This window comes from Ostrinia furnacalis, unplaced genomic scaffold (assembly GCF_004193835.3).
Source record: "Ostrinia furnacalis isolate ACB-3 unplaced genomic scaffold, ASM419383v2 OfSCF3887, whole genome shotgun sequence".
NCBI classification, from domain to species: domain Eukaryota; kingdom Metazoa; phylum Arthropoda; class Insecta; order Lepidoptera; family Crambidae; genus Ostrinia; species Ostrinia furnacalis.
The window spans coordinates 198,001-220,652 of record NW_021134126.1 but is presented as its reverse complement, the minus strand read 5'-3'; the positions used below and the strand labels follow the sequence as shown (position 1 = coordinate 220,652).

Here is a 22,652-nt window from a genome sequence, read left to right as displayed (position 1 = left end):
TGCGTAGAATACTTGTATTTGTGTGATAAGTTTATTAAAATAATATAAAGTAATGAAGACAATAGTAAATACGATACTTTTCGACGTGTCCAAAAATGAATTGTTCAAAATCAACGAAAACTACAAAATGCTGCATAGAAAATTGAAGACCACGTGGAAAGTTATGATGTGAGTGTGTATTTTACGTTATTCTAAACCTATTATGTAATTTAATTACAAATAAACTTGTAAATATCGTGGATTAATGCTTAACCAGTCCGACCAGAACTCCAGGGTTCGATTCCCAGCTCGTCTGAACTAGATGAGAATGAAAGTGACAAGTAGAGATGAAACGGATATCCGGCAACTATCCGGTAGGCCGGATATCCGGCCTAAATTTACTATCCGGCCGGATACCGGATAGTAACTCACTATCCGGCCGGATACCGGATATTAAAAAACTACGACAATTTCCTATTAATAAAATGAAATACATTAATCTTTGAGATAAATATCAATAAAATGGCTTATAATAATGACGGCTTTTATTTAAAGTCCAAAAAGTTACAAAAAAGCCATTCTTCAAAAAGCCTTTCAAAAAACTAGTTTCTTTTTCTGGGCTATTCTATCTAATGACGAATACATAAATACAGGTTGACTCAGAAGAAAATTCACTTTTGAAAATTGAAGGAAACGAAAACTGTACATTTTAATTGAACTTTAACTATTGCAATTTGAAGGAAATTTAAAGCAATTTATTTTTAAATGTACCTTTATTAAACTACATCGCCCAGGAGATTTCCTTGACGCTTACAACATTCGATCAACATACATCAAAATCTTAAAATGCGTTCGTTAGAATTACCTCGAAACCTATTTTCAATTTTTTGCTGAATGCTCAGTTGCTGCATGTTTGTTGGATTATAAAAGTATACTCTATCCTCAATGTAACACCACAAAAAAGAATTTTCTGGAGTGAGATCAGGGCTTCCTGGTGGCCAGGAGATGTCACCCCTGCCTGAAATTATTTTTTGTGGGAACATGTCTTTTACCATCTAAATGCTCTCATTTGAAGTGTGACACGTAGCCCCATCGTCTTGGTGAAACCAAGTGCTCCGGTCATAGCCTAGCGAATCTTGCAGCTTTAAAAATCAAAAAGCTTTTCAGCCTACCAGTATAACATTCTCAAAAATTAATCATCCCTTCAATGCAATAAACCAATTAAGCAGGGATGAAATCTCACTGTCTCTTAAAAGCGCTAATCTCATTCCAGCAGACTTCTTTTTGCGGGGTTACCTTATGAGCAGAGTATACTCTAATAATCCAAAAACTCTGCAGCATTCATCCATCCTGAATCCATTTCGAGGTAACTCTAACTAAAGTTTTCCAAAATTTTGATGTAGCTATGTTGACCGAATATTGTAAACGTCAAGGGAATCACATGTACAATAAAATTTATTTAAAGGAAGTAAATTTTAAAATTAATTGCACTAAATTTCCTTTAAATTGCAATAGTTAAAGTTCTACAAAAATGTACAGTTTTCGTTTCATTAAATTTTCAAAAGTGAATTTTCTTCTGGGCCACCCTGTAGTAAATAATATCTGTTAATGTCGAAATATTGCCAAATAAAAAAGGCGATCTTTTTTTCACTGATGGTTTGATGACATGATGCATATAGTTCAGTCAGATTACGCAGCAAGTAAACTAATTTAATTTTCGCTATTCAATCACACCCTCACGAAAGCAAACGAAATCGCTCGAATTGATCTGCCCCCTAGAAAAGTGGCAAAATCTGACATTCTATTCGGACAGATTCGATTTTCGAAAAGTGTGACTAGTCTAGTCTACTAATAGACCCACTGATCGCTTTCGAAGCACCTGTGCGGCGCTAAACTCGTCACGACATGAAACGAGACAATGGGCCAACTATCCGGCCGCCGGATATCCGGCTATCCGGCCTAACAGCTGGCCGGATATCCGGTATCCGGTATCCGGCCAAACAACTATCCGTTTCATCTCTAGTGACAAGTCGACGGTCCCTACGTATAATTCAGTATCTACCAGTTCCGTGATTTGCCGTTTTTGTTTGCAAAACCTTCAGAGCACCCAACAGTTTCGGCTCAGTTAAGGGGGTCCTGCACAGAATCCTTAAAATTGACATATTTTTAAATCACGAGTGCTCTGCGAATAATGGCTTAAATACATCAAAGGAACTTGTGTAGGGTAGCCCAATCCTTGATCTAGGTCGCCGCCTTTTCGAAATTTTAAATAAATACGTAAAAAATTAATAAACAACATTTAAAATGGAGACGTATGGAAATTTTATTTCTTCGAGAACTTTGTTAATTTAACGTATGAAGCAATAATTCTTATATGGAAATGTTCAAATAAATATTTTGAAGGTCGCCCCCTTTGTCGTTTTTGGTATTAATGCATTGATGTTGAGATTTTTTGATTTTCCAAAAAAAACTTTGCCGTGAAGAAATCAACAGGCGTTTTGCTTTATCGTAGCTGTCAAGTGTCAAATGTGTGTTTGTCAATCCTTTACAGAGTAGTGTAGAGCACAGAGCATGCAAATAGTAGCTCTTTTGTTATGACTTCGATTGTTACGAAACATGTGTTTGGGACATGTACCTATTTTGATNTTTAAATTAACTGCATTTAGAATCTACTATTACATGATAATGCTTACATGATATTGCAAACATATACCCGTCAGAAGGATGAGGTATACCCACTAAAAATACCCTGGTGCCCCGTCACTCGCTATAAGTGCTAACTTTGAGATTCCGGACAAAGATCTCCCACCTACACGGCGACAGTTGGGACGAGAGCAACTGGAAGTACACAGCTTTTCCGTACACACACTCACCGTCAGCAGACGGTGGTGGTGGCCTATCTATGCAATGCCTTCCGTGCGGCCTCACGCCCCCGTTACGCTGTCCATTACCGAGGAAGGAAGATAGGAGGCAATCATACTGTCACCTTCCCTGGAGCGAATTCAAATGCACCCGCACTTGGTTCGTAGTCGCGCTATCGTACTGCAGCTTCTTGCGGCACCTTGTCTTCTCAGATAGAGGTGCTTCATTACCACCCAACTTTTGTTACCGTCCACATAGCTTTGACTATGCTATCCTGCAAGAATATATGGTGTGTCGTATGCTCCTAGCCACCGCAATACAGGTAGGGCTCGAAGGATCCGTGCCCAGTCATGATGCGATCGCTAGAGCAACCTTAAACTTCAGCACGAGTGCGAATAAGGTTCGGCGACCCAACTTAGCCACGGCCCACGGCGAGGTGGTTTATCAACTATTAGACTACAGCACAGTCTAGCGAGTCTCACGTCAAACGGCCTCTCTGTCCTCCTATGACGGAGCTTTGACCTCGTTCTTCACGCTGCGTTAAAGCCGACGATGTAGCCCTGTAGACTTTCTGGGCCTGTTAAGGTCTTAGAAGATGGGCAGCGTTACACTTCCCTATGAAGGTGATGCCTTAGATGGGACAGAATCATGCTTTTGAGGGTACCAGTATAGAGCTCCTGGCCTTTCTCCATAGCCTTCCGACATAGAGTTTTCGGACCTCCAAATTAGGGAAGCAGCCACGAAAAAGCAAGCTGTCTTCCATTCGCACGGCGATGGATTGGAAAAAGTGCGAGCTGCCACTGGCTATATACATAAGGTCACCGTATTTGCGCTCACTACTTGGCGCCACTGGTGATTAACAGGATAGCTCTTAGATATTTGATCTGGGCCTTAGTTTTGACAGTGGTGTGGGCGTCAAGTGAAGGTGTCAGGGATGCCTTTAAATATATGTGGTCCCTGGCCTAGGGCGACCATAATGCCGTCTGTGGCGCCCAGGCAAGCCGCCTCGCTGTGAAAGTTATTTATTTATTTATTTATGAGGATATTCTTGTAATGATGAAACTATCTGCATGACAGATACCTTGAAATATCCGTGCCTTGAAAAGGGTTCCATTTAGTACCCAGTTGTATTCAATGTTCCACAAGATCTAACTCAAAAAAGAGCCATGTGGGTCTTTGGACTCGATGCCATGCCGTCAAACCTGGCACTATTGACAAAGAAAATTTACCGGTTCTACAAGTTTTCTTCAGTCAAAAGACCCCTTAGATGAGGAAGAATCTTAAGGTATTGAGTGCCTCTAAAATGCAATTATCTGGAAAACGAGGCGGGACGCTGTTATGCCTCGTCGAGCAGGACTTATGGGCCTAGAGTAAGAGTTACGGTCAGTAGTAGCTGAACTTTGTTCCCGTGTACAATTACTTATGTGGCAGTTAATAATTTAAACAAATATATTACTCCGACGTAAAAGTTAGTAAGTACCACTTACGTAATTTGTAATTAGAAACTTTCCGTTGTATAAGTGAGTAAATGACAAATAATACACTTATTGTGATTATTTTTTGATAATTCTTCATGTTTTATAAAATATACCTCATATAAAACTATTATACCAAATTTCATCAATGTATGATAAATAGAACGCGAGCTACACATGTTTAAACCTTCAAACCGCTCTCCTGTAAAAATGGCCGTTTTCAGATACGTTTTTATACGTAGGGACCGTCGAAGTTACCTTGTTCATACAAGGTTCTCAGTTTAGTTACTCAAGGAAAGGGCGAACACATTTAAATAAGGACGAAATGTCGTGGGTTCGATTCCTACCCAGCGATTCGATTTTTTCAAGATTTTTTCAATAAAAATTTTAATAACAAATTACCTAGGCCTTACTTAACTACATAGTATAAAACAAAGTCGCTTTCCGCTGTCTGTCCCTATGTAATGCTTAGATCTTTAGAACCACGCAACGGATTTTGATGCGTTTTTTTAATAGATAGAGTGACTCAAGAGCAAGGTCTATAGGTATAAAACATGCTATTTATTTATTTATTTATTTATTTAAGGACTGCTAACAAGACATACACAATTAACAGGAAAAAAAAACATTGAAAACAATACATGTTTATAGTGTAGCCTTAATTAAAAGCTGCCACGACATGTGCATAGATTGCGTGGAAGCGTAGTATCGACTAAATTAAAAATTAAAAAACACAAAAATTTAATTGAACTACATTCAATTAAATTTTTGTGTTAATATATAAGAATTCAATTCAAGCCAGGAATCCAGCATATCAACTGCATGTCTTAGATAATAGTGACTGAAGGTAGAATATAGAATATAATATTTAAATGCAGTTTGATATCAGACCGCTGACTGAAATGTAAAAACCAGAAAGTAAACCAGTAAACCCAGAAAAGAAAGCATAAACACCAGCAAAGATGACAATATGCACAGCTATGAATGTAGATAGCGAAATATTACGAACATTTTACGAAAATGAGGAACCACAACTATGATTATTTAGAACATCATTAACACAAGTTTTAAAAGTACTAAACTTTGTGTATATGTTACGGTCAAAGTGATAAATGTGAAAATTATGAATAATCGCCGGTTATTATGAATAATTACCGGCAGTCGCGGTAAAAGTGATAAATTAATCACATTTAACAGTGATTATTTAATAATTCAACCTTAGTAGGTAACAAATTTCATAAAAGAGAACCACATCTTGTGTACGTGCTCGTGTACAACCAAACTTGAACGTTTTGATATCATATATTAATATAATTTGGCATAATGAGTTTGGAATGTTTCTTGCATAATATTACTTTTCTATGATGACCATAACATAATGTTTTGATTTAAAGTGAAAAATAGGTTAAGGTGCGGCGGGGGTGGCCCTTGGGCCACCCCTAAGCCGCCTATTTAGTTTTATACACACTTAAATGACCTCATATTAATCACATTTACCAAATCATGCGGTAATTATTCATAATAACCGGCGATTATTCATAAGTTTCACATTTATCACTTTGACCGTAACATATATATTCAAATCACTACACTTAGCTAATACTCCGAATTGATCCTGAAGTCTGTCCATAGGTGAATAGTGTCCTAGATTACTCCTGTAAGGCTTAGGAGAAAAAGGTTTAATAAATCGCGTGCTTCTAATATGCTTACGCGTAATTGTAAAATTAATTTGTTCCAAGAGAAAGGAACAGTCAAAGGAGGCATGAATAATTTTGTGTAAGAAGTACAGATCCAGCAACTGTCTTCTTTTCTGAAGATTTTGAATTTTGAAGTGTGCTATAGAAGAGAAAAGCCGGGAAATTCCATTGCAACCGTGCGAAGCCGGGGCAGGCCGCTAGTATTTTAAATAACTGAAATAATTTTTCTAGCAACCGTGACGAGCTCTCCGAAAACATCTTGCAAGACGTGAAGATCCTGGTAGTGGCTGGGCCTCAGAACGCGTTCACTGATGATGAGCTGGCCTGCCTGAAGGGCATGGTAGAGAGAGGGGACTCGGTTCTGGTAGCCATGACCGACGGGGGGGAGGAGAGGATGAATACTAATATTAACTTCTTTCTGGAGGAGTATGGGATTGTTGTTAACAATGGTAGGTATTACTTAAGTATGCTTAAATACGAATTGACCTTTCATCTATTAAGTAAGTAGTTGTACCATTTAAGTAGTTGAAACATGGCGTTAGGTTATGGCGTAGGGGGTCCTGGCGCCTACCATGCCATATCCGATGGATACGGAAGGGGTCCATGCTGGTGGGCACAGAGTTACGCCCGTATTCTCAAAAATTACTATGAGGTCTCACAGTGCGCGTGGACGCACAGGGTGACACACGAACCTTCATTTGCTGCTTCACTTAAGCAAAAGTTCGTTTGTGAATACGGGCGTTAGTCCGTGCCAAAAGACTCTGATAACATGGGCGATTCCGTGTGATTTGACTTCCATTTTCTTTGAAAGATTAACAGTTTATAGTAGGTAACTCTAAATTAAACAGCTGATCATTTTAACTGACCGTTTATGTCCAGATTACTTGTGTTCAAATTATTCCTCTTGAGCCACGAAATAAACCCGAAATCTTAACTGAACCCATTTCCCGCTTTTTACCCGATTGCGCCAGAAACAGTGTTATTTTTATTTCTTTATTTTACAAATTTCTCCGCAGACTGCGTAGTCCGCGCGAAATACCACAAGTTCTACCACCCCAAGGAGTGCCACATCTCCTCCGGGATCCTCAACCGAGCCGTCGTCAAGTACCTCATGAAGATGCCCAACTATACCAGCGAGTCTGACGACTATATGTGAGTACACTCTTTAAATAGTGTTTGTTTATGAGAGTAGGTAATGAAAGACAAAAGTAAAATAAAAATATCTGCTCTTTACTAGGTACTTAATGCATATTTATGCATGCATACTAATGCATAAAAACTCATAAAACTCATTTATTTTTACAAATAGGCTTTTAAAAAGCACTTTTACACGTCCCGATATTAACCCTACCACTGCTTCGGGACAATAAATGGGCCAGTGCTGAGAAGAAGCAGCGCAAGAAACTCGGTCACTATTTTCAGCCTCCTTTTCAAGGGTTTACAGTCTTTAAAATATACAAATTATAGTCATACTTAAGTATTGATGCGAGCTAGGTAGTTAAACATTCCAAACATTTTTATCTCTTATGTAATCATCAACTTTACATACCTAAATAAAATAAAAAATCACGTCAGTTCTATTCATGTAAGTCCAGTGTAAGAACAATGGGTCTAATACCAACTCTCACTCACTCCTACTGCTGCAACTCCTGTGTAGCTAGCTAGGATTTACTTCTTTATGACCACCAATAAAAAGTATTGAATAAACTCAGTTTGTCCCAGAGTAAATTTTAACTGTCACGAGATCCAAGAAACGAAAACAGGAGTAGGTACCTTACCTTTAACAGCCAGTGCAAATTGAAGTCACCCACTTTACACTGGCTTTTCACGTGGTCACGATGAAAATGATGACAATAAAATAAAAGTTTCAAATATTAACCAATAAAAGATACTTATTCAGTCAATGTTAATTTAACTTTTCCGTGTGAGACCGCAACTGCTCAGCAGATTTGATAACAAGACATTTTTACAACTAATAATAGTCCCTAAATCTTCCGATAGAACTCTTAGAATACCACTAACCTTCAATCCCATCATCAGTGAAGACCCAGCGACTCCAAACTTCGTGTACCCGTATGGCGCGACGCTCACGGTCAAGAAGCCGGCTGCGGCTCTGCTGTCAACCAGCGATGTCTGCTACCCAGTGAAGAGGCCGGTGGCTGCTCTGTACACTTCTGAGAGGAGTGGAGGTAACACCATCAAGTTTTGACAGCAAAGAACACCATCATGCCACCATTTACAGATCACAGTCCACAAAGAACGTTCGGGATGATTTTACCCTGCTGCTACCTCATATTAAACTTAAAAAGTGCAACAGTTAAATCTAAACGATCACGAAAATGTATCTGTCACGAATATGTTTGCATTGATATGATCCAACAACAATTAATAAAGATTTGTTTCTGACGTAAAATAATACTATCAGATCACACGTTAAAAAAAAACACTGCAGAAATCACGTCCGTTGCGTTCGACAGCTTGACACGAAATGAGCGGCGAGCGCTTGTTATCCTTCACTACCGTCATTTGTTACATTATTTACAATCATGTTTTTTTTATGATATGCCTAGTTAAAAAATGCTTGATGTAATCTAGTACTTAAAAGTAGAATACACGATTTGAAAAAATCGAGGACAATGAGAAGGCAAACTCTATCTGAAAGGGCAGAACACTTTTTAGCCCAGCGGTGGAAAAAATATCTCTATCTAATAAAATACATTTTTCAGGCAAGCTCTTCGTGATAGGCTCCGGCCATTTCTTCGCGGACCAGTACCTGGAGTGCGAGTGCAACGACTTGATCCGCGAGATGGTGTTCAGCCAGCTCGGCGGCGCGTCAGACCTGCACCTCAACCCGGTGGATGTTGAGGATCCTGATGTAAGCACATGTATACAAACAGCCTGGTGGTGTTGGTAGTAGATAGTAGACTGACTTGAAGTCGCTGACATAGGCCGACGGATTAGCATGACGAAGTGACAATGGGTAGGGCACATAACACGCGGAACTGACAACCGATAGGGTAGCAAGGTTCTGGAATGGAAGCCACGTAACGGCAAGCGCAGCGTAGGACGTAACAGTTCCAGGAAGGCGCTGCTTGCAGGCCGCTACCAAATGGCCAGTCTGGAAATAATTGGGGGAGGCCTATGTTCAACAGTAGTGGACGTCTTGTGGCTAAAATGATAATGAAGAAATATTTACCCATGTGGTTCCGGCAGAATAAAATAGGAAAACGCCCACTTTTTCTGTGGATGTCGTAAGAGAAGACTAAGGGACATAAAGGCTCTCCAAACCATTTAGCCAACGTAGGGGAGTGTAGGCTAAATCGATCATTTGCCTCTGAGAAATTAGAGATGTAGGTCTACTAATACCTTGACGTATTGACGGTATTGCTACAGCCGTAGGGATGATGATGATGATGATTCCAGGTGAACGAGTACCGCACCCTGGGCGACACGATGTGGCTGAGCATGGTGCCGTGGCCGGAGCCTGCCACCGCGCCGCCTCCCAGGCTGCATCCTTTGCATCCGCACGCGCTGTTCACTTGGAGGCTGTTCTCACTCAACCTGGCCCAGTGTAAGTTTCTTCTTCTTATTCTCAGTCGTTTGCTCTTGGCAGAATAGTCGTGGTAAGGCAAGCTCTCCACACGATCTCGCCATCTCTCCCTGTTGGCAGACTGCCTGGTGCAGTCATAATAATAATAATAAATAAATACACTTTATTGCACACCAAACAAATAACATAACAGAAGAAAAGGAACACACAAGGTACAATTAGGCGGTCTTATCGCTATTTCATATATTGTCATACCTACGCGATTTCCACTGAGGATTTCACTTTGTCAGTCAAGCGCATAGCTGACCTGTCACGCGATCGGGTTTTTTCAATTTTTTCCTTGACGACTAATTGCTTTATGCAGTTTACATTCTGCCTTGAGCAGAAATGACATACAATGACCTCCCAGGTCTCTTGCATCTACACGCGCTGTTCACTTGGAGGCTGTTCTCACTCAACTTGGCCCAGTGTACGTACTTGCATTTGTCCAGCAGTGGACGTCATTTGACTGAAACGAGCTGGTTTATACCGCACCCGGGACACGATGTGGCTGTTCTCACCCAACTAAGCTCAACATACGTATAGGTAGCTCGGTGGCCTATTGCATTGCGAGGTGGGCAGCCCATCAGCTTAGCCGCTTGGTTCCCGGTTCGAATCTCCGTGGCATCAAATCTCAAGTTCTCTCTGTTCACTTGGAGGCTGTTCTCACTCAACCTGGCCCAGTGTACGTTTCTTTTTCTTCTTCCCAGTCGTTTCTCTCTTGGCTGAGCAGTCACGACGAGGAGTTCACGTTGACTGTAGAGACGGACTCTGCACGATATTTTACTGATGTAACTGATCACGTATCTGATTTATAGCACACTCCATCGCTCTTTGGGTGACCTTGAGTTTTCTTATGAGGCCAATAGTATGCGTGCTATGCTCGGAGTTTCCCTGCGTCGAATCAGAAATTAGGAATTCACAGGAAAACCAAAGTAAGTAACCGACATAGAGGGGCACATGCCTCGTAGAGCTGATGGCTGCTGGGGTAGGAAAGCTCTCGAGTGGCGACCACGGGCCGGAATGACGTCCACTGCTGAACAAAGGCCGCCTCCGAGAATTTCCACAACGACTGGTCCTGCGCTGCCCTCATCCAGGTCCTTCATCAGATCGTCGCTCCACCTAGGGAGGGGCCTGCCATGACGCCTTGGACAGAAAGTTCTCGAGTGGCGTGGCGACCACGGGAGGCGAAGACGTAATGTGATGAATTTCAATGCAGGTCCAATGACAGTTTAACCTTCCCTCGAGACAAACTTAGCCTTTATTGGCTGTTTTATTGGCGGTCAAGCTGTAGATCCTGGCTACACATGAGTTACAGCGGTGGGAAGACATGCTGAGTGTCCCATTTTGATGCCATTAGCATAGTTTTTTTTAATTTTTAACCCTGTACGTTCTGCCTTTGTTTAAACTAAATAATCTATTCTTTGTCATAAATTTTTAGTGCCAGAAGTACTAGGACTGTATGACGCGCTGGGGGTCAAGCACGAGCCCCTGCGACTTATCGCGCCGCAATTCGAGACTCCTTTTCCGCCGCTACAACTTGCCGTAAGTATGGCATGCGATATATCGAACTATGGGATCTTATGATGGAATAGGATGTTACAATTACAATGTTATAGAATGACCCAATATTAGAAATACATAATTTTGTTATTAAGAACTTAAGAATACAAATCTCTTCATCGACGTAATTTGAAAAATACATTGCCACTGCGCCAATAGGCCCTTTCGAGTATCGCGGGGATCGCACATTCTTTCGAGGAGACACCGACTCGAGTTCAATATCTCTAAAAAGGGTGCGTAATGCGGATAAGTTAAGATTTTTGATAAGTGTCACAGGAATCATCTGAGCTAAGGTATCTATTGTTCTACCCAGGTGTTCCCTCCAACGTTCCGCGAGCCACCTCCTCCACCCCTGGAGCTGTTCGACCTGGATGAAGCCTTCAGCTCGGAGCGGTCACAACTGGCGCGCCTCACCAACAAGTGTCTGCAGCCGCCTGGTACTAGAATGGGCCAAGGTCAGTACATAAACTGGTAATGCTTTCTAAACAGCCTATCTTAGAACTGATGGCCGTTAGGGCAGAAAAGTTTTGAGTGGCGACCCCGGACCAGAAAGCGTAGTGTAGGCTAGACAGGCTGGCCGAGGCCGATGCGAGGATCTAGCGAAGGTGGCTGAAAACCCCTGAATGTGGGCAGCGCGAGACCAGTCGTTGTGGAAATCAATGAGGGAGACCTTTACAGCCTGACTACAGTCTGTAGTGACGACATTTGGTTGAGACGGCAAACAGCCCGAGAACTTTTACGCTACCAAAGTTTGTGAGGATGGACGGACGTTACTCCATTATCAAAAACTTTGAGATTCTATTCTTCTTCTCCAGGAGACGGTCGTCAAATCGAGAACGAGCTGGAATACTACGTGCGCGAGTGCGGGCGCGTCGTGCGGCTGTCGCGCGCCGAGCACGCGCCCGAGCACGCGCCCTCCGCCAAGCAGCTGCTGCACCAGCTGGCCGTGCAGCTGGCTACATACAAGAAGATCGCGCCGAAGGACTGAAGCACTAAAATTGGACACAACTAAATCCACAAGTATCCCAAAAAACCAAAGTTCTCTAGTCTAGTTCATAACGTTTCATATGACCTACCTATAATATACTGCATCAGCTGGTCGTGCAGCTGGCTACACACAAGAAGATCGCGCCGAAGGACTGAAGCAGAAATGACAAAGAAAAAATAATAAAACGACCAAAACTACTATTTTATATTGTACCTCCTCACCCAAAAAACGAAGGTCCTGTACCAGCTGGTCGTGCAGCTGGCCACCTACAAGAAGATCGCGCCGAAGGACTGAAGCAGAAATGACAAAGAAAAAATAATAAAACGACCAAAACTACTATTTTATATTGTACCTCCTCACCCAAAAAACGAAGGTCCTGTACCAGCTGGTCGTGCAGCTGGCCACCTACAAGAAGATCGCGCCGAAGGACTGAAGCAGAAATGACAAAGAAAAAATAATAAAACGACCAAAACTACTATTTTATATTGTACCTCCTCACCCAAAAAACGAAGGTACCAGCTGGCTGTCCAGCTGGCCGTGCAGCTGGCCACCTAGACGGCATAAGCTGAAGATAGAATCAAACCCACAGATCTTGATAACAAATTGGCAACTGCTAATGACAAAATGACTCACCACCAACAAGATCTCTTTAAAAGCAGCACTGTTTAGCAGATTATAGGACCGAAATCTCAAAGTGTGTTTACTTGTGTTTAAAATTACCACACATGACTATCCTCGGACCAAAACCCCTCTCACAGATAGGTACTGCACCAAATAACTAATATAAAATATTGTAGATTATACCTACTTTTCTATTAAATTATTAATTAGAATTGATTGATTTAAACGTAGAGTTTGTTATTTCTATGTAAATATTAGGAAATGTTAAGTAAATAAACTAATTGTAAAAAGAAGCATAGTCTTTTATTATTTTTTAAATAATTAATATCTGCTTATCATTATGATCAAACATTTAATAACGTCAAAGCAATTTCATAAACGTAGAAGATTACAAAACACATAATGCGAATTTCATCGAAAATACAAAAGTTATCGATCCATTTGCCGAGCGCCATCAAAACAGTCGTAAAACAGCTATTAATATTTCTTTCATGATTTCACTTCATGTCGGCACCAAGACATGAAGGTTGTACCATTTGTACTGCTTTTCGTCCATTTACAAGATGTTATATCTCAAGACCAGCAGCCGGCTAAGGCATTCGTCCAATCCTACTCCAAACAACTCCCGAAGAAGAATTTGCAAATAGTCATTTCCAGAAAGTTCCTGAATTCAAAACCCTTGCCGCAGCCAAAAAGACCAGCACCAATCAACAAGGGATATACAGCCTTCCCTGCTATCGGATCGGCCGAGAAAAAACTCTACCCTGTTCCTGAGAGTCCCTACTTCCCTATAGACACTAACGAACAGAGGGTCAGAGTCAAAAAAGTCCTACCTGACTATGTCATCGGTGCTGTAAGAAGGAAAAGATCATCTGACCTTCGCCCAAAAGTAATCGAACTGAATCTGAAAGAAGATGACAATAACAATAAAACAGAAGTTGAACCTACTAAATCTGCTCCCAAGAAAAAGAAAAGAAGCAAATCCGCTAAAAAGAAAAGAAATGCCAAAGCAAGGCAATCACGGAATAACACTCTTACGAAGACTAAATCTAGAAAATTAAAGAACCAAATGAATAGGAGTCGCAATGGAACCAAGATCAGGAAGAAGCCGAAACAATTGAAATACACTAAACGTTCGAAGAGGGGTCATAAAAATAAAACTAGATCCGCAGACAAAAATATAACCAGGTCAGGAGATAAGAAGTCTGTTAATAAAAGGCATAAACCAACGAGCGGCGATGGGCATTCGAAAAAGGCAAAAGAAGGTAGGTAGAGAAAAGTTGTAAATAAAGAGTCGCACAAATAAGTGGTTTTATTTCACTTGTCCCTTCCCTTGTAGTTGGCGAAGCCAGGAGGTTGATAGCAGCGAGGGACGCCTTGATAGAAGATTACCCCTACGTGGTGTCGATACAGAAGAATAGCGAGCACTGGTGTGCTGGGGCCCTCCTCAACCCTCGGCTGGTCATCACCACAGCTAACTGTGTTTGGAAGTAAGTATTACGGAAGTAATTCAGGTTAGGTATTTTGCAATTTTTGGAAAGAAGTGCAAAGGCGTGCATAGTGATAGAGATTTTTAGAGAAATAGGAGAGTGACGGTCAGTCCATCTCGCCACGATACTTTAACTCTTATTAAAAGTATTTCTAGTAGGTACCTAATACCGCGATAAAATCTTATCTTGGTACACGCAATACGCATTCTAGTCTGATCAGTTTTGAATTAGGCTATACAATGGCCTCCAAGGTNTATTTTTAATAATTCGTACAAGTATGTATTAAACTTTGTAATAAAAACTAAAAATCACTTCTCTTGTAACAAATCACTTCAAAAATTTAAGAACTAATCAGTCGGTCATTTTACCCGGTTTGCCCGCAGGGGGTGCCCAAAGCGGGTATGGCCCCTGGGGCAAAACGGGTCGAGACTGGGCAAGGCGAGTTACTGACGTTGGCTTTGGCTTTCTTAATGTTAGTTGGGGATATCTCTTTTCAAAGGCTTTACACCAATCTTCTCCAGCAGTTTGATTTTTGAAAGGGTGCGGAATTCTATTGCTCTCTGCATATTGATATACGTGAGATAAAAATCCGATTTTGTCAGACCAAAAACAACAACAAAAAAAGATTATCCATGTGAAACAAGGCTTCTATCAATTCAGATTCTTGTTCATCCAAAACAACAAAAATTACCTATGAAACTACCATTTTTGTATCCATATATAATTAGAATAAGAATAAGAAGCGGTTACCCGTTTTACCCATACCCGCTTTGCCCAAAAGATACTTTTTCACGTTTTGTAAAATAATCTCAAAATCTTTATCAGAAATGTTGCTCAAACAATAAGAATTCTACGCTGTTTTAATGCAGAATAATACACAAGTAACAGATTCAACACAACTTTAAACAGAATGAAGTAATTCATATTCACATATCTTGATATTTTTTTGTGAAACAGGCAAATAAAAACATTCGCGTCTCGGAGCTCCGCCACGCGTCGCCGATGTTTCGGCCAAACTGATTCGTGTCGAAACAAGTTCGGGCGTTGCCACGAAACGCACACATGTGCACAATCGGCTTGTATACGTGAATAACGAAGGCTACCCGCTTTGGGCGGTATACCCGCTTTGGGCTCACCTCCCCTACACCAACTCGAAGACTAAGACGAATTTGTAATTAACGATCTCCTGCAGAGAGATGGCACAGAAGACCAAATTGGAGACTCTTTTGTCGGAGGCCGAGACTCTCTTAGGGTCGCTGCGCCAGCTTAGTTACTCCATAGTGATCTAGAATTATTTCGAACCAAACCCACTACTATAAATAAATTATTCAATTCAGACTTTTTTGACTCCCACTCCAGCGGCGCTTAAAAAGTACTGTTTCACTTGTAAATTGTAAATTCTTTAAATGTCTGCTCTTATAACAGCGTATGGTCTATTTGCACCTTGACTTCCATTTGCGATTACCTATAAATGTGTAAGCAGATACATAATTTTAGATCTCATTATTTGTATTTGTATTGCTGTTGGTTTTCCTAATAAAATAAAATAAAAAATAAAAATAGGTTACACCAACTCTTAAAACATACTCTGGCACCAGGTCGAGCCGTATCAGCCGTCTGCGCGTGCGCGCGGGGTCCCGCCACACCGACCACGGCGGGCAGACGGCCAAGATCCAGGAGGTCATGAAGCACCCCCAATGGAGCATCCGAAAGAATCCGGACTATGACGTGGCATTGTTACTGCTGGATAGGAACATCAAGTAATATCAGAGTTCCTTATTTATTTATGTTTTTCTTGAGAATTGTACCTACGAATGGAGGACTTATGTCTTAATCTCATATTTTCCTACTTAGGTTTTCAGACTCGGTTCACGGGGTAGACTTACCGAATCGGGTGATGTTGCCAGCCTTCGAGGACGCCTGGGTCACCAGTTGGGGCGCTGAGCGGGTATAAAACTTTGCCATTTGTAGCATTTTTTTCCTTTTTGTCTGGTTATTTCACACCATAGCCACCAAATATCTTGCGTTCCTTCTTTGCCGAGACGTAGTGTTGGTGGTGGTTCATATTGACTTTGGATCTATCATTGTATGGTTATGTAAAGGTCGGACCGCATTTGCACAGCGCTACGCGGCCCTGCACTGCGCGTCAAAATACATATTCATTCATTCATTCCATACAAAATGACTAAAAGAATAATTTGACACTTTGTGTCGCGCCGTGCAGTGCCGGGCTGCGCCGCACAAATATATATATTTTGACGCGCAGTGCAGGGCCGCGTAGCGCCGTGCAAATGCGGTCCGACCTTAAAAGTACCTACTTATTTCTAGAATGCTTCTCTGATTTATCGTTTCTAGCGAGATGGCGTGGTGGACAAGAAAGACATGAGCCTCCAAGTGTTCCACACGCGTCTGATGGACCGGGGCAAATGCAACAACGTGACGCAGCGGTTCGGGGTCACCGTGACTGACAACTTCATCTGCCTGTCGCAGATGGGCAGGAGGGCACCCTGCACGGTAAGGCCCTTTTCACATGTCCCGGTTGCCGGCTAACCGGGGCCGGGTACCCGGTGGTGAAGTGTATGGGCATGGTACGTAGCTTTCACATGTACCGGCGTAATTAATCCGGCATGCNAGGCCCTTTTCACATGTCCCGGTTGCCGGCTAACCGGGGCCGGGTACCCGGTGGTGAAGTGTATGGGCATGGTACGTAGCTTTCACATGTACCGGCGTAATTAATCCGGCATGCCCATACACTTCACCACCGGGTACCCGGCGCCGGTTAGCCGGCAACCGGGACATGTGAAAAGGGCCTAAGGGCTCGTTGGCACGGCAAACCAGTATGCGGGATCCAGTAAGGCCCGGTTTCCACCAAGGCGGAGTGTTCTGAATAACCTATCAGATTTCATTAATTCCACCTCTCTTCTCCGCTCCGCACAACTCCGCTCCGCGTCACGCCGTCACCGCGCCGTTATCAAATTCTATGGAAAAAATCGTCCGTCCGTCTTGGTGAAACCGGGCCTAATGCAGAATCACATAATTACTTATGTGTGTTTGAAACTCAATTTACTACAAAGGTTCGGTTTTTTTGCAAAAAAAAAACGGAATGACTCCATACGCTAAAGTCTTAAGTCTAACTATTTTCATCTTAGTTTTTACTTATAGATGGCACTGTTTCGTTTTCCATCGCGATATCGTTTTGAACATGTTTTTTGTATTTTAGCGCGACACAGGCGCACCAGCAGTGAGCGATGGTGTCCTGTGGGGGCTCGCTTCATGGGGCATACGGAGACTGTAAGTAATAAACCATGGACTTACCTACACTAATGCCCGTTTTCACCATCTATCCCTAATTTTTAAGTGACTACTAGTGTAACACATAACAGGAATGTTGTTTTCAGGAGTCACTTAATAATTAGGGATTTATGGTTAAAACAGGTATAAGACACATAATTGCTTTAACGCAAAGACGATCAAGTTTAGTTTAAAAGTAACTAAAGTTACTAGCACATTTTTGTACTCTTTTTTTACTCACTTATGGTTAGATACCTACAACTCGATCGAGTTAACCGCGCATCTCGCTGGAATGCGACTCTCCCTCGCACCAGTGGCGGCGTAAGGCGTAGGCGACGTGGGCCACCGCCTACGGCCTCGCGGAACAAGGGGCCTCGCGCATCAAAAATTTTGAAACATTGACTATTAAATATAAATTATTGATAGCTAAAAAATGTAGATAATTTTTTTTTTTTCAAACAAATTCAGCCATGATCAGACACAAAATTAAGCAACAACACGGTTTTAAGTGACAAACATTATTCTTTGGCGCAAAATTCCTTTAAAAATAATCACTGAATCAAGAAATCAGAAACTGTCAATGATTAGACCATTGACCCGTTTTTTTTATTATTTCATAAAATCCGTCTTCAGGTCGCCACAGAACAAGGCCTCGCGAAATCTGTCTTGCCCACATCAAATTTAGGTCTTGCCCCGCCACTGCCTCGCACTCAACCGCACATTTTTCCTTGTTCGCCCCGTTCGTACCAGAGCGTCGATGTGACGTCACGGCCGCCAAGTGAGCAGTTAACTCGACCAGGTTATAGTTTTATTTTAAGGTAGAAGGTACTTACACATCATACACCTGTCTTCACAAACATTACTATTAGGTTTCACAGTGCGCGTGGACGCATGAACCAATCACAGGGCTCTATTCAACGCTGTGCGTTCGATTTTCTGCTTCACTTATTTAGTTTTGCAGGGCAATCCAATACCGCACTTAGCCTCATGATTGGGTCATTGTGCGTGATTTGTGGGCTGCTTCACTTAAGCAAGCATCGTTTGTGAATACGGGCGATAGAACACACACAGTGCGCTTGTTGTTATTATAAAATGTATTATTAAAAATGGACGAATTTTCAGATGCGGCACTGATCGTTTCCCCGCCATGTTCTCGTATTTGGCCTCGCAAAACAACATGGACTTCATAATCAACGCGACACACATACTGATGGCCGACGAACGTTACTATCCGTTCCCTGACAGGTAATTTACGGACGTAGCACACTTATCAACCCGGAAACGGATCGTAACCGTGTCAACTCGAGGCGATCAGTATTATTTGTAGGAAACTCCGTACTGCAACGCGCTCTTATCCGCACCGTAACGTAAACGCCTTGCCTCGCAGCTAAAAGGTATTGGTGTTGATCCCTTTCCGGATTGATAAGTGAGCTATAACCATATTTTAGTTTTTGAATATGAAAGCGTACACTTTTTAAGTTTTTATAACAGGCAGCAAATTGTCAATTGTTGACAGGAGTCAAGTCAATAGTTATTCTTCTTCTTTTTTGATGATGTTGGCAATACACGTCGAGGTCGACTTGATTTGTGCCATTTTCAAGTATTTATGTGATACAAGTTACAAAATGAGATCAAGTAATGATTATAATGAAGGATGATAGATGATACCCCTTCCCACCCTTTGAGTCTCAGTAAAGTTGTGGTGCTTTACTAAGACCTCCTATGGACAACTTGAGAGAACCAGAAGAATCACGATGCACTGTTTTGCTTCACTTGCCCACACTCATGCACGTTCACGAACACTTAATGGTTAATAATCCACCATTATTATTACACATTAATAGTCGCCCAAACACGAATTTGAGGAAATAAAACAAAACCGCTAACATGACGCTTCAGATTCCCGCCAAGAAGTCCAATAGTTATTCACTATAATCTTTTATAAGACTAGTGTTAAAACAAAGTTTTTTTTTTGTAATTTTATAATGTTATTGTTAACAGTGTCATGACCTATTTAAATGAGCAACCTCCTTTTTTTCTATTTTCCTCTAATTTCACTTTTATTTCAAAATTTAGGTATATTACTATTTTCCGCAGGTATCCTACGTCGCGGCCGCGGCTCGAAACGCGCCCTGACATAGTGAAGTGGTAATAACTGAAAAGAAAAATGAAATAAAATAACGGACTTGAATTCAGAACACACAGGATTTAATGGATTCATTCGACGGTAGTAACTTAATTAAAATTAAGTTCATTTTTTAATTTTCTTGCTTGATTAAATAAATGTCACTGATTTAGTACAGTATTCACTTTTTTCTAATTTATTATTGGGTAATTAAAGTTTGCGCAAATAAATAAATAACACCAACATCTGTATATGAGCATATTTAATATTTTCTTTTTCAAAATTGTAAAACTCACATTTTGAAATTGCAAAATTATAACTAAATTCTCATATCGTAATAGTAACAATCGCCATTTTGTCATTTTCATCATTTTTGTTATTCTCTCAAACTAATAATAATAATTGTAAACCATTTATACATCTCTAATAATAATATATTTTAATGTCTAACAAATTCATTTTCTCAACGTTTACCACCATTTTCGTTTTTTTTTTCGTTATCCCAACATCAACTTTCTCATATTTCTAATCAACTTTTTTTATAATACTCTAAACATACTTTTTACATATTTTTCATTTACAATGACTACAGCATTTCCTATCGCACCGATGATGTTCTCTTTAGAAAAATATTGGAATGACTTTTAGATAAAACTAAGCTAAATTAACCCTAACATAATCATACAAATACATAAAAGTAATCAGCAATTCCACATAACGTACACAAATCAATTCGTTTCTTTGGCAATTTTAATATTCAAAAGTGAATTTACAATTTTCTATGTTAAAACTGGCGAGAAGCGTTTATACTATTGAGAAAACTGGCAAACTGGAAAACTATCATACATTACTTGCGGTCTCCGAACATCTTGCACCATTGTGGATGGGCCACGCAAAAATACCAGCACGTGATTGGTCCATTTCAAATTTACCTGAGATGTGATTGGCTCAATACACGCATTTGGGCCTATCCACATTGGTGTCAAATATCGAAGCAATAAAATCAGTAGCAACTTAATAAGCGTTTATGACATTTAATTATTCTATTTAAGTATACTGTTTCAAAACTTATTAATATATCAAAACCTATAGTAGTTGCTTAAATCGGAAACATCGACTAACACTGGCCGAGATTGTAAACAAACTATCCTAAGTTAACTTGTTAACAAATTGAACAAAATATGTGATAACGAGGTATAAGTATCGAAAATTTTGCACAAAATAACATAGGCCACATATAGAAACTTGAAAACGGATTCATTTATATTACAATGAATTGAACCTTATTTGTACATCATAAAAGCAGTAACACTAATTATACCTAACTATAGTACTTGGCCATAAAATCTATGGTAACAAATAGATATAAGAACATAAATGTTCATTGTACTGAGCAAAGCGAAAGTTACTTCAAATACGAAATGCATACGAAGAAACTAAGACAACGACGGAGAAAGTTAGAAATTTGTATGGGCCGACCACAAAAATGCTAATCAATCGAAGAATTTTAAATAAAGTGATAAATTAGAAATATATTAATCATGTATAAGTACAACTACTGCACTATTCTTATAGTACAAAACAACAAATAAATTCGTGCTTCTTATATCTAAAATGCCACTTTAGAACCTAATATTAGATTCATACTTTAACGTGTAAGTGAAATAGTGTATTTCTTACTCCAAAATGTTTAAAACGCGAAGATAGGTATACCTATGTAGCCGCCAGGACCAAGCACGCCTAGTGACTCGCACCAGACTAAACAAATCACACCAGGCAAGAATTCGAATTTAAACCTAACACTAGAATCTCCCTGATTTCTTTCTTACATCTAAATATACACAAAAATAATTTTGTACTCTTCCAACCAGTGTCGAATGGCAACACGTATTAATTTTCTTTACAATAATTATGGCAGCTTTGTACGAATCGCCGAAATAGACTTATGGACATACGAGCGGGCACTCGTGACTACTAACTATAACTGGACAAGATTAAAACGGTAGAAAAAGTTGGCAACACTGTACTGTGAGGAAACAAGCACCATACAACTAGACGCACTAGGACAGTGATGACAACCGAACATTGTCTGGAAAACAAAGCGATGTAATATTACTGTGAACTGTATTCTACTGCATAGCATATGGTTACACAAAGCCTGTATTGTATGTGAATTAATGAACTATTGAGAAAACTGACTATTGTATTGAATCTGGATTATTTGTACTTCTAAAAAACAACGTTACGCGATTGGCATCCTCAAACAGTCACTTAAATAACGAATTCAAATAAAAATAGCATAAAAATTGTCGTAACACCGGAATCGAACAAAGCATTTATCAAACCACAATTTTGAATTTGTCCTCGATAACAATATCGTCCAAATATACAAAAATGTTCGTAAACACGTACAAATTTGACAAGTCCAACGTGAAACAATTTTGGGGCACTTTTCCGGCCATTCGGCGGCACACTCGTTAAAATGAGGTATTCAGGTTAAAAGTAACCGAATTTGAACCCGAGCGTGTCAGCGAATGAGGGTTTGGTTGAACCCTAGGGTTGGTTCAAGAGGAGAGCTTCGAGTTCGTCGGCTGAGCGGAGAAGGAAGGCAGCGGACTCACGGTAGCCGGTGATGAGCTGCCTGACGGCTCCCACTTCGGCCCCTGACAGCTTGTGTGAGAGGAGAGGGGTCTTTGAAGTGGAAGAAGCGGTGTTGGCCGCGAGAGAAGAGACGGTGGACGTGGCGTGGAGCGACGTCGGGGTAGGCGTGTTCTTCAGTGACAGATCTGTTGGAGCTGTAATCAATAGAATTCATGTTTTAATGGTTGATACATTTAAATAAATAATAAATAAATCTTTGGACAATTTCACACAGCGCCAGTTAGCCCCAAAGTAAGCAACTTAATGCTTGTGTTATGGGTGCTAGCTTAACGGATATACTACTTATATACTTTTTTTTTAAATACATACAT

General features: G+C 40.6%; 3 protein-coding genes across 3 annotated transcripts in view; 2 read left to right on the top strand and 1 right to left on the bottom strand.

The window, feature by feature from the left end:
- Positions 1 to 7: 7 nt before the first annotated feature.
- IFT52 (intraflagellar transport 52) lies at positions 8 to 12,791 on the top strand. The gene is made up of 9 exons (XM_028312309.1): positions 8 to 168; positions 6,245 to 6,462; positions 7,030 to 7,165; positions 8,054 to 8,202; positions 8,740 to 8,888; positions 9,437 to 9,584; positions 11,044 to 11,147; positions 11,479 to 11,620; positions 11,981 to 12,791. The coding sequence occupies exons 1-9, from the start codon at positions 53 to 55 to the stop codon at positions 12,151 to 12,153; spliced, it is 1,335 nt and encodes a 444-aa protein (XP_028168110.1). The 5' UTR covers positions 8 to 52; the 3' UTR covers positions 12,154 to 12,791.
- Positions 12,792 to 13,294: 503 nt separating this feature from the next.
- LOC114358357 (transmembrane protease serine 9-like) lies at positions 13,295 to 18,804 on the top strand. Its single transcript, XM_028312303.1, has 7 exons — positions 13,295 to 14,039; positions 14,114 to 14,264; positions 15,863 to 16,024; positions 16,119 to 16,212; positions 16,620 to 16,778; positions 17,485 to 17,555; positions 18,678 to 18,804. Exons 1-7 carry the CDS (start codon positions 13,295 to 13,297, stop codon positions 18,802 to 18,804), a joined length of 1,509 nt encoding a protein of 502 aa, XP_028168104.1.
- A 1,274-nt stretch (positions 18,805 to 20,078) lies between these two features.
- The window catches only part of LOC114358359 (uncharacterized), a 182,936-nt gene continuing 180,362 nt past the window's right edge, over positions 20,079 to 22,652 (bottom strand). Inside the window, exon 16 of the mRNA XM_028312305.1 lies at positions 20,079 to 22,475. Coding sequence (XP_028168106.1) covers positions 22,234 to 22,475 — 242 coding nt within the window. The 3' untranslated portion in view covers positions 20,079 to 22,233. The remainder of the gene's footprint in view (positions 22,476 to 22,652) is intronic.